The sequence below is a fragment of the Rhinatrema bivittatum genome, chromosome 10, assembly GCF_901001135.1.
Source record: "Rhinatrema bivittatum chromosome 10, aRhiBiv1.1, whole genome shotgun sequence".
NCBI lineage: Eukaryota > Metazoa > Chordata > Amphibia > Gymnophiona > Rhinatrematidae > Rhinatrema > Rhinatrema bivittatum.
In genome coordinates, this window is record NC_042624.1 from 68,041,513 (window position 1) to 68,053,743 (window position 12,231).

Sequence of the window (12,231 nt, forward strand, 5' to 3'; positions counted from 1 at the left end):
TTCTCATGATGGATGCGAGCCTCCAGGGTTGGGTGGTTCATTGTCAGGAGTTGACAGCGCAGAAGCACTGGAGCACAGAGGAATATCTCTGGAACATCAATCGGCTAAAATCCTGTGCCGTCCGGTTGGCATGTTTGTGATTCATTGACCGCTTGCAAGGTCAAGCGGTCTGAATGATGTAGGACAATGTGATGATGATGGCTTACATCAATTGCTAAGGAGGAACCAAGAGCCAGCAAGAGTCACAGGAAATATCCCAACTCATGGAATGTGCAGAAGTACATCTTCAGGAGATCTCAATCTTTCGCACTGCAAAAAAATACAATGTAAGAGCCGACTTTCTCAGCAGACAATGTCTGGACCCAGGAGAAAAAGAATTGTCAACAAAGTATTCCAGCTCATCGTGTTCCGCTGAGGCCTCCCATTTATAGACTTGCTGGTGACATCACACAAATGCAAAGGTTCCTCACTTATTCAGTCACAGGAGAGAACTAAAATTTTCGTTCATTGATGCCCTCATGCAGGAGTGGCTGGAAGGCAAGCTTGAATATGCCATTTCCCTGTGGCCTATGTTGGGCAGAATGATTCAGAGGTTCGAGAGATACATGGGGTTGGTGCTTCTGGTGGTGCTAGTGTTACCTTTCAGCATTGGAAAGGCTCTGGGCTCCCCTCTGCTTTGCTGCACGGCGGCGGTAGCTGGCAGCAGTGTGCCCCGACGCGTATCGGGCCCAGGCTCCGCCCCCCTTAAGTAGCACGTCAGTTCCTGGAAGTCCTGCGTTTGCGCGGGAACTTATAATATTTAAAAGACTGAGTCCAGCACAGCATTGCCTCGGCTACAGGCTTGCTTGTGCTGGCGCTCTTGTGGTTCTTTGTGCTGCTGTTTCTGCCCTGACTTTGCCTGCGACCCGGATTGGACTTGATTACTCTATTGCCTGCTGCCTGCCCTGACTTGTGCCTGGTCTCTGGATTACCTTCTCGCTGCCTGTCTACAACCTGGATTGGACTTGGATTACTCTATTACCTGCTGTCTGCCCTGACTTTGCCTGGTCTCTGGATTACCTTCTCGCTGCCTGTCTACAACCTGGATTGGACTTGGATTATTCTTGCTTGCTGCCTGCATTGACTCTGGTCTGTCTTCTGGATATTCTCCTTGCTGCCTGCCTCCAACCCAGATTTGACTCTGATTACTCTGGCCTGTACTTGGTTACCTGCTGGACTGTGCCTGGAGGTGTTTGACATTCCTGCCACCTTCTGCTTTGGGAGATACATCACTGGCCTAAGGTAAGACTCTTGTCTACCAAGGATTCACATTAACCGTAACAGCCAGATTGGCCCAGGAGGCTGTGGTATGCAGATCTGCAGAGGCTTCTGGTGGACTCTTCACTCCGATTACTGGTCCCCAGGGATCTGCTGCGGTAGGGGGTCTATCCTTCTTGAAGATCTGACTTGATTTTTGTCTTTCGGTATGATCCTTGAGAGGACTCAGTTGCTGAAGCATGGATAGTCTGCTGCTGTGATGTCCACCTTCGAGCACCAAAATTCTCCCTTTCCTTAGCCTGTGTTTAGGTTTGGCGAGTGCTTGAGGCTTGGTGTGAGGATTGAGGGGGTTCATCCTAGTTTGGTTAAAATCCTGCTCAATTTGGATTTTTTGCAGGATGGTGTTGTTTAAGGGCTTGGCCCTTAATTCCTTGAAGGTACATGTGGCGGCTCTTGACTGTTTCCAAGGTGACGTGAATGGTGAATCCTTGTCGGCCTATCTGGATGTGGCACAGTTCTTGATAGGGGTGAAACTTCTTAATCCCCCCCTTGCGGTTGCTGGTGCACTTGTGGAGTCTTAATCTGGTTCTGGATTTTCTGGTGGTTCCCACCTTTGGCCACTACTGCATAGCCTCTCCTTGAGGCTACTTACTAGAGGACGGTGTTCTGTGCATAGAGTTTCTGAATTGCGAGCTTTGTCTTGCCGGGAACCGTTCCTGTGAGTGACTCCAGCGATGGTCCAGCTGCAAACTGTTTCATCTTTTTTGCTGAAGGTGGTCTTGGATTTTTACTTGAATCTATCAATTTTCCTGCTGACTCTGGACAGAAAGAGAGATGTGGATAATATTTCCTTTTACAGACCTTGGATGTCAAGCGGCATATCATGAGGTATTTAGAGGTTTCTAAACCTCTCAGGAAGATGGACCAGCTGTTTATAGTCCACAGTGGGAGTATATAGGGTGACCCAGATTCACGGGCTATGATAGCCTGCTGGATTAAAGAGGTTTTCACAGCTGCGTAAATGGATGCTGAGCAGCCATTGCCTAGTCAGGTTAAGGCTCATTCCACTAGGGCTCAGGTACTGTCATGGGCGGAGATTAGATTGTTGCCTCCCATCGAGATTTGCTGAGCTGTGACGTGGTCCTCCTCACATACCTTTTCCAGGCATTACCACCTGGATGAGCAGGCCTGGGAGGACACAGCCTTCACGCATGCGGTGGTGATCAGACCACAGGTAGCCTCCTGCCCTGTTTGGGAGTAGATTTGGTTCATCCCACTGGTCGTGGATTAACCTGTATGAATGCTAAGAAAGGAGAAATTACTACTTACCTGATAATTTTCTTTTCTTTAATGAAGACAGGTTAATCCATCTTCTTGCCCTTGGCTGCTGGATGGTGGTGCTATTGTTCTCCTGCGTGGCTGTGTCTCTGGGGATAACTGGTAAGTTTCAGATCCAGTCCCTAGAGTTCCTTGTCTGAACTCAATATTTTCCTGTTAACTGACTGTTTGAATAGTTGTCTGTTAATAGTTATGATCATATATTGTTTAGTTGGCCACAGTTGGTTTTTGCAGAGAATACTAGCAGGTTGATCAGTGCAGGGGTATATGTACTGTGATGTCAGCTTTGCTCCGTCTCCATCTGCTGGCTAAAATGTATAACCCACTGGTGTGGATTAAACTGTCGTCATTAAAAAAAAAAAGGAAATTATCAAGTAAGTAAGTAATTTCTCCCTCATGTTGGTTAGATATGTATGTTAAACTGTGATCCACCTAGAATTTTAGATGAGCAGGCTAAAAATGTTAAATAAATAAATAAATAAATGCATGTCTCCCCTCCCCAGCTAGAGAAGTAGGAAATGACAGAGGGAGGAGAGCAAGAGATTCAGCAGCTTTCTGTATTGGAGCTGACATGCTATGCTGCCATTTTTTGCCTTTAAGGGTAGATTTTGGTCTGTTCGATTTTCTGCAGTGCTAGAAATTGAGCCCAGACTGAGGAGCAAGGGGAGAGATTCAGGATAGATAGAGGGAGACAGGACAACACTTCACGTTGCTTGCTGCTTTTGTCAAATTACTCCTGTGAAAGGAGCAGATATCTCATGGCTGGACTGGCAGACCCCCAAAAAAAGAGAAATGAGAAGTAGCTAAAACCAAAGATAATGGTAAACCAGAGCGAAAAAGATTGATGTCTACTAACCTGATAAAAATCGATTTAGAGAAATTGTTGCAGAAGCTGTCATATTGTTGTGCTCTCTGATTTCCTCCTAAAATGTATGGGAAGTTGTGAACATAGAGGGCAGGAACTGGTAGGGCCTTTACCCATAAACACAAAATGGGAATTTCCCTGTCAGGCACTAGACTGCTAATATTCTTTCTGATTTTCTGGAAGGGGGATCGTGTAATAGGTATACATGTCATGGAAAGCATGGCTGAAGAATGCGTTGTGGAGGAGAAGGTATGTGGTGCTATGGCTCTGAATGTTTGGCATTGTTAACATCTTCAGGAATTCATTTGATCATACAATTTTTTTCCTTTTTATAGATGCTGTGGAAGATCCCAGAGCCTATATCTTATGAACAAGCTGCTGCCTTACCAGTGTGTTATGGCACTGCCTTCCTGGCGTTAGTACACCGGGCACGTGTACAAGATGGGTAAGTCATTGCAAGTGCCTCAGGATGTAGTCCCCATAGTGCGATATGTAGGCTTTGTTTGAACAAAAAGTGAGAGGTGAGACAGAGTTTGATTCTTAAAAGCAAGCTGTATGCTCTATATGGTATTCTCGAAGTATGCAGAGCAAGAAGTAATACTAATATCAGTTAAGCATTTTACTGCCGATTCCTTACTTTGGAAACTCTTTATGTTTCTGTACTGCATTTACCATGAAACACTGGTGGCAGGCAAATTTGGAACAGCGCCACAAGTTCCTTCCCATGGAAGGGACTCAATTCTCTTCCTTTTACATATGCAGGTTTTTCTGCTTGGTTATGGATCATTGTTTCCCCAACCAGCTGGCCACTTGGTATTTTCTGGTGGCTTCATCTAGGAGCTAGCCAGGTCCATCCCTGCTTATCCAAGTACTCACCGAGGACATGACAGATCCAAATGCTCCCCAGGTATCTGATTGTTTCATGCTGCGCACTGGATGCATTTGCAATGTTCTCGTCAGTGTTGATCAGTCTGATCCAGTTAATCAGAGCTCATTTGTGACTCTTGCTAATATGCTTGCTCACAGAAGTTTGGGGTGAATTGCAGGGACACAGCTTAGAGAATTTCACACACAGTGATTTAACAATCACATTTCTAAGGACACAGGTAAATATTACTACTTACCAAGAGTGGTTAAGAAGAATTCCACAGTACAAAGAGGGTGTATCTTTCTTTTTTTTAAATTTCTTTTAAATATAATCTTTATCAAATGTCAAACAACAAATAGTAAATACTATATAACAAAAGACATCAACTTATAAACATTTAACCAAACCCATCCACCCATCCCATCCCCGCCTGGCTAAACCATTGTTTTTCTATAATATATAGAAAAATGATTATGTATGATCTCAACAAATAAAAAGAAAAGACATTGTAATAAAAGTGAAATAAAGTACAATAATACAACTTTGCAAATGACACATTACCCATGAGTTTCACAACATTATTTATATAAAAGCTATATATCTTCAAATCTAGACAAAGAATTCTGCTTAATTGCTGTTAGCTTTTCTGTAAAGTAAACAGTTCTCCTACATTGATCCACAAGGTGTAAACTTTAAGTTGTGGGATTCTTCCAGTAAGCTGCCACGGTATACCTAGCTGCCAAAATAAAATGTTATTAATATCTGAAGCTTATTAGGGATATCAGCAACTCAATAAGAAAACTTTTGAATCCTTGGAAGCTATAACATGAAAAATATTCTGCATCCACTTAATAATCGTATCCCGATGCTTTTGAATATGGGGCATTCCCACCAGATATGAAAGAGAGACCCTATAGCACCATATAAATGCCAACATTCAGGCTGGGCATCCGGATAAAATTTGTGAAGATGTTCCAGTGAAGATACCATCTCATTAATAGTTTATATCAATTTTCCATTAACTGGGACAAGATTGAGCACTTCTTAATAGAAAGATAGCATAAGTTCTAGCGATCCTCTTCCAAGATTCATCCCATATCAGTTTCCCAAACTAAGATATGCTTTGGTTACTGTTGTAGATCTCCCAACATGGATTGATACAATTTAGAAACTGCATTTTGTATGCTGTGGACATTATCACAAACCCTTCTAACAGAGACTTTCCCCTATGTGTTACATTAGAGTTCATTATCAAATGTTTTATTTGTAATAGGGGAAAAGATCTTGGTGGACAAGATGGAATTTCTCCATAAGATCATCAAAACTGAAAACTTCTTGACATCCCAAACCTGACCCACTTGTGAAATCCCCATAACTTCCCATCGTTTAAAGCAGCAGAAGTTAATCCAGGCAAAAACGCTCTATTAAATTGAATGGGAGTAGAATAAAAATAATCACGGAAATCCAGTAAAGAAGACCTCCATCTGTCCCACAGTTTCATAGTACAGCAAGTATAAGGAGAGGGAGAAAAGTCCAAAGAATGACATTTTTAGGGATCCCTACCAAGGCTCTAAACAGGACCTAGCCAGAAATAGCTTATTCCATCTGGACCCCGTTGTTTTGTAGCTTGTCTTCTATGCCAGTCCATAATAGTATGAAATTGAGAGGCCAGATAGTACTTTTGAAAATTAGGGATTCCAAAGCTATCAGAAATTTTAGATTGCTACAATACGGAAGAAGCCATCCTTGGAGGTCTACACTTCCGTATAAACGCACAGATTCATTTTTGAAAAGATTTTAAGTAATCTATATAAATAGAAATGTTAAATAGTTTGTACCAAATCACTAATCTCAGCAACCACTTAACCGATTGCGTTCAAATTTGGACATAAATTTCATCTCGCATACGGCAAGGATCTTCTACACTTACATTACATATATGTCACACCGGGGGCTGGTAAAAAAGTTTTAAAATTTGGTTCCACAAAACAGCGACATCTGGTGGACGTAAGCGGAAGCTCTTACACCTTGCACAAACGCTCACACCCCACACACACGTGACCAATGTTTGCGATTCACACACTCTCCGAGCAGACACAAATCCACCCTCCTCATACCCCCCCGCACACATGCCAATTGTACTTATTTCACACACCCTCAAAAAACCCACTAAATACCAGCATGCTACACCGGGAGGCCACTCACATGCCACATGTTTGCAATTCCCACACCCTACGAACTCACACACAAACACCCTCCTCACACCCCTCATGCACATGACTTTTCTACTTATTGCCCTCAACCTCCAAACGCACGGAAAACTGCAGAATAGTTCGGGCTGCTCCAGCGGGCGGGGGCAACACCGCTCCGGGACACATCGCATACACTACGGCTGTCGGCTGCCAGCAATCAAAATGGCGCCAACAGCTCTTTCCCTTACTAGGACACTCGGGAACGCCAATAGCGGCAGTAGCCCATGTGACATAGTAAGGGCGAGGGCCCGTCGACGCCATTTTCTGAACTGGCAACCGGCGCACCTTCGCCCTTACTATCTGAGCGAGACGACCGCTCCCATTGCTCCACCTCGAGGGCCCGGCGCCAATACTTCCATGCCGGAATGAACGCCCGCTCCACCGACTACCATTTTTGAAAGGTATCGTCGGGCCTGCACGGGGTGGGCGTGGGGATGTTCTTGCGTCCATGTTCGGGGGGGGGGGGCCAGGGGCAGTTCCGAGATTCTGCAACTCTTGTGGGTTAGTCTATTTCGCCAGCCTGGGGGGGGGGGGGAGGCTTATATAAACACAACGTTTCTGTGGGGATTACTTTGGGGTACAAAGGGGGAAGGCACACACAAACACATACACAAAATGTGCACCATCTCCGAAAGGTTACAAAACAGCCCTCACCAGGTGGGGAGTCACTGAGGTGACAGTGAGGGGAGGGAGGGGAGAGGTGAGTGTGAGGGGACAGAGTTGGAGTGGGGACAGGGGAGGGAGTGACCAAGGGGGACGAGGATGAGTGACTGAGCTAAATGAGCAAGGGGAAGGGGCAGGGAGGGCAAAGAATCTGACTCAGCCACTGCAACGCGTGGCAGGGGTCCGCTAGTTATCCAATAAAATGATGGGCAGAGTTTGAATTAAATAATAAAAGCATGGTAGAATGTTCATTTTAATAGTGGTATTTCTGCCCAGCCATGACACTTCATGAAAATTCCATCCATTCAAATCTCCTGTAATATTAGTAAGCAAGGGTGAGTAATTTAAAGCAAATAAATTCTCCCTCTCAGCACATAAGTATATCCCCAAATATTTCAGCTGATTCAGTCCATTTAAAGCAAAACTGAGATTTAAAATGCCTGGATAGTAGATCTGGGACCGAGATATTCCAACAAACTACTTGTTAACTTTATGGAGTTCTCCCTAGTCCTTGTATTATCCGAAAGAGTAATTAACAGCCGTCTCTTCTCCAAGCTGAACAGCCCTAACCTCTTTAGCCTTTCTTCAAAGGGGAGCCATTCCATCCCCTTTATCATTTTGGTCGCCCTTCTCTTTATTTTGGTCGCCCTTCTCTTTATTTTCTCCAGTGCAACTATTTCTTTTTTGAGATGCAGCAATCAGAACTGCAATCTCTTCATGGAGCGATGCAGAAGCATTATGTCATCCACCATTTTATTTGCTATTCCCTTCCTAATAATTCCTAACAAAAAAAATCCAGAACAGAAAGGTATAATTAACCTAAATTAGATGTGTTGTAAATTTCCCCACTCATACAGTCATCTAGTTACCAAGTGCTGATCCTTAGGGCCTCGACCAGCTCTGGAAGAGCAAGTCTGATGTCTCTGCTTGCCTTACACTTCTCCATACTGAAGAAACAGAAGAGTGACAAAGAAGAAATAAAAACGAGTACAGTTCTGCAGACCTTTTCTCAGTATCTGGTCACTGTGGCTGTCTTGCCTCAGTGTATCTTTCTTTTAAGACAGGACGGACTTTCTCCATGTTGTTATAATTTTCCATGCCTCTGCAGCACTTCCAGATGTACTTAACATATCCTTCATTCCCTTGTTTGGGCTGCATAATCCATTTTGTTATGCAGGCAAAAACAGATGAGCTGGTGTTGGTGGTCAGGCCTGCGGGTAGTGGCAAGTTGCAGAGGTCTGTGGTACTAAGTGGATAAGCAGAGAGCATTACCCATCATGTTCTATGGTGGGCATGCCTGTATGGGACATTGCAATGAGAGATTTTTGGACAAAGGATTGGCCTCTTAAACCATTTCCCACTCAGTGGAAGCCCTTCAGAGTGACGCTTATGACTTTGAGGGAACATACATGTATTTGAGAAGGTAGAGTAATTAAATTAGTATCCTACAACTTGACCTTTGCAACTCTTACTTACATTGACCCTAAACCCACAATTCTACTCCAGGGAGACAAAAGTTCCTCTGTTATTCAGAAAGATGTGTGTGCATATATTGGATCCATGGTTACAGACACAGAACGGATTTGAATTAGCAGAAGTTTGAAACTTCTGAGCAGCAGCGTGAATTGTCAAGACTTCAACCATAGCTACAGTTAAAACCTGTTGCGCCATGGCCCAACGGATGAAGGAGGGACTGGGCAAGGGAAGGTCCCTCCTTGAGGGATATTGCTCTGCTAGCAATGTAACCAGAGGACTGATTGCTAAAGTCTACCAATTGCTCAATGTGAAACTCCCCTTCGTTCCAGCACACATTAAAGCCTGGATGATCGACTTGCCCCGGCCTTATACAGAAGAGGAATGGACTGTGATTTATACTCAGCTCAGTAAATCGTCTGTATCAGCCACAATGGTGGAGAATGGATTTAAACAGTTATACCGCTGGTACTATACTCCGGAACGGTTGGCTAAAATAGTGCCCTCTTCCTCAGGTCTTTGCTGGAGGGGTTGTGCCCTGGTGGGCACATATCTACACATGTGGTGGTCGGGCGGTTGTATCCAATCGTTGTGGAAACAGATTGAAGTCCAACTAACTACTATCTTGTCGCAACCTATCAGCCTCACGGTAGACATTGCCTTGCTCAATAATGTTGCTATGGACACATCTGCGTCTTCCCACTCTTTCATTCTACAGATGTGTACTGCGGCCAGGTTGGTGATTGCCAAGGAGTGGAAAGCGCCCCGATGCCCGACTCTAGCGGCGGTGCTTGACAGGCTGGATGTGGTCTGCACTATGTGCCGGTTGACTGCGGAAAAAACCCGCTCTTTGAAAAAATTCAGAGCTACTTGGGATCCCTATCTTCTCTGGATTGCCTCAAAGACTCAGGACTTGCCATGACCCTCTATTGAAGGACCCACCCTGCTTTCTGTGATGAGCTGCTACCCTGTGACGGCCTTTACCTATGAGATGTGATTGGCTTGAGTCGGGGCCGCCCGGTCGGTCTCTGGCTTATTGTACAATACCATCTTAATCTGTATGACGCTGCCAGTCTGGTTTTTCACCTGCCTATGTCTCCTTTTTGCCAAGCTCTGGGCAGATTGCCTCCAGGTGCTAAGTAGACTTACCTTACTGCTACAAATAGCTTGACCAGGCTTCTGGTCAATCCTTATCCTCCAGTAGTTATAATGGTTGTTATTTTATTGTTCTTTTTACTTTCTCCTCCGCATTTGTATTGTGTACTGTATGCTAGGGGGGAGGGGGGAGGGTAGGGGGGTGGGTGGGACGGTGGGTCTCTAACGAAATGGTGCCATACCCTGGCATTTTCTTTTCGATGATGTTGAATGTTGTTTATATTTGACACCAATAAAAATGTTTACACAAAAAAAAAAACCTGTTGCGCCCGAGATGGACCCTTGGGCTGAAGTGGGGTTGATGCAACCTGTAGGTAGGGACCTATGGGTCCCCACCGTCGGCAGGCGAAGTGAGCTAATGGACGGAGGCCAGCTTGCGCTTCACCAATACCAGCCCTTGTTCCCGCGGGTTGAGCCTTTGGGTGCCGGGGCTGGCTGGATTTATTTGGGTCTCTGTGTGTCGTCGTTGATGGAGGGATCGAGGTCAGCCCCGAGACAGCAGTAGAGAGATGATACAGTCTTGTACTGGACGAGGAGTGTCCTGGAGACCCGGGCGCCAAAGGAACAAAGACAGACAGGGGGCGCCCAAGCAAGAGCAGGACATAGGCTGAAGAGGCGTTATAGAGCAAGCTTGAGTCAGGGCTGGTGGCAATCTAGGAGTGGTGGCAAGCAAGGCTGAGGTCTGGGCATGGAGATAGGCAAAGCAGAGGTCTTTATCTGGAGAGAGGCAACAGAGTAGTCAGGCAATGCAGAGGTCTGGGACTTGAGAGAGGCAACAAAGTAGTTAGGCGATGCAGAGGTCTGGGTATGGAGAAAGGCAACAGAGTAGTCAGGCAATGCAGAGGTCTGGGACTGGAGAGAGGCAACAAAGTAGTTAGGCGATGCAGAGGTCTGGGTATGGAGAAAGGCAACAGAGTAGTTAGGCAATGCAGAGGTCTGGGTCTGGAGAGAGGCAACGGCGTGGTCAGGCAAAGCAGAGGTCCGGGCTTGGAGAGAGTCATCGGCATGGTCAGGCAAAGCAGAGGTCGATATCCAAAAGGTAATCTGAGGGTAGGTTGGAGAACAGGAACACAGGAACGAGGAATCCAGGAACAGGAGTCAGCCAGGATCAGGAACACGGGGACGAGGAGAATCTCTCAGGAGGCAACAAGTACTCGACCAGTGAGGAGACCTGTTGCAAAGGCAAAGCTAGGGAGCAGAGCCTGGGCTTATGTACCAGTGCTCCACTGACGTCATCATCCGGGGCCACGGCTCGGTTCCCGCTGCGGGCCCTACTTAAGTCTCAGTGATGCACGCGCGCCTAGGGAGGGGCGCGGCACAGAGTAGCAGCGTCTCTCCGTGGGCCATGTGGAGATGCCCGACACGGAGCAGCAGGAGCGGTAGCTGAGATGGAGATACCAGGGTCTATCGCTGAGCTGGAGGCCTACTGCTGCCAGAGACGAGGGACCAGTCACTGGAGAAAGGTGAGGGGGCCATGCCGTGGGTCTGCCGCGGCCTGCACGCGTAACAAAACCTTGATGAGTGGGCACTATTGCTCACAATTTTAAAACATTTGCAAATCCAGCTCATTTTTGTGTCTGTTATTCAGCTGAAAGAGGAAACACCATACCGTAATCTGGATAGTAAATCTCTTCCAACTCCTTTCCAAATGTTTTCATGGTGGATTCCTGGGGGCATTTACAGTATTGGTATGTATGTTCCATATATAAAGACCTTGCTAAATGCTTGCTTGGGCCTTTTCCACTAAGCTCAGGAGCAATGAGGTAGGAGTCTCATTTCATTTCATTTATCGAATTTATTAATTGCTTAACACAAATAAGGCCTAAGCAATGTACAAATAAAAAATAACATTCAAAATAAAAACATGAATATAAAAATCAACATAACATACATGGCAATAAAAGACATAATAAAATCATAAGACATTACAAAATCTCAAGCTGCCAGATAATAAAGAAGGTCAAACGTGCAGTTCTTAATAAAATGCTTTTTTCAGTATAAAGCTTTATAAAAGAAGTCTACATTTCTTAAGGAAGTCCGCCATCCTGAGTAACACGAGCCCTTTATTTCTCTGTTACAGGGAAACTGTCCTGGTGACAGGAGCTACAGGTGCACTTGGGCATGCTATGGTAGATGTTGCCTCCAAAGTTCTAAAAGTGAAGGTATCTTGCCCTGCTGTTTGCTGTATATCTGTTTCTCTTCACTGGCAACTTTGGGTAATGCAGTTGTCATCTTGAAATTTTGGGACAGAGATGCTGCTGGTAAGTGGCAGGAGAGTGATAGTGACACCCTGCAGCTGTTAAGTTGGTGTTGATGCGGTGATTTGGTACAACAGGTTGAAGCAGGGGCAGCTGTAGGCA

General features: G+C 45.4%; 1 protein-coding gene across 5 annotated transcripts in view; it reads left to right on the plus strand.

Moving 5' to 3' along the window:
• The window catches only part of LOC115100297 (quinone oxidoreductase-like protein 2), a 72,891-nt gene that overhangs the window by 38,517 nt on the left and 22,143 nt on the right, over positions 1-12,231 (plus strand). For all 5 annotated transcript variants that reach the window (XM_029618688.1, XM_029618692.1, XM_029618690.1 and 2 more), the window contains 3 exons: positions 3,644-3,709; positions 3,796-3,905; positions 11,952-12,033. In XM_029618688.1, coding sequence (XP_029474548.1) covers positions 3,644-3,709; positions 3,796-3,905; positions 11,952-12,033 — 258 coding nt within the window. The remainder of the gene's footprint in view (positions 1-3,643; positions 3,710-3,795; positions 3,906-11,951; positions 12,034-12,231) is intronic.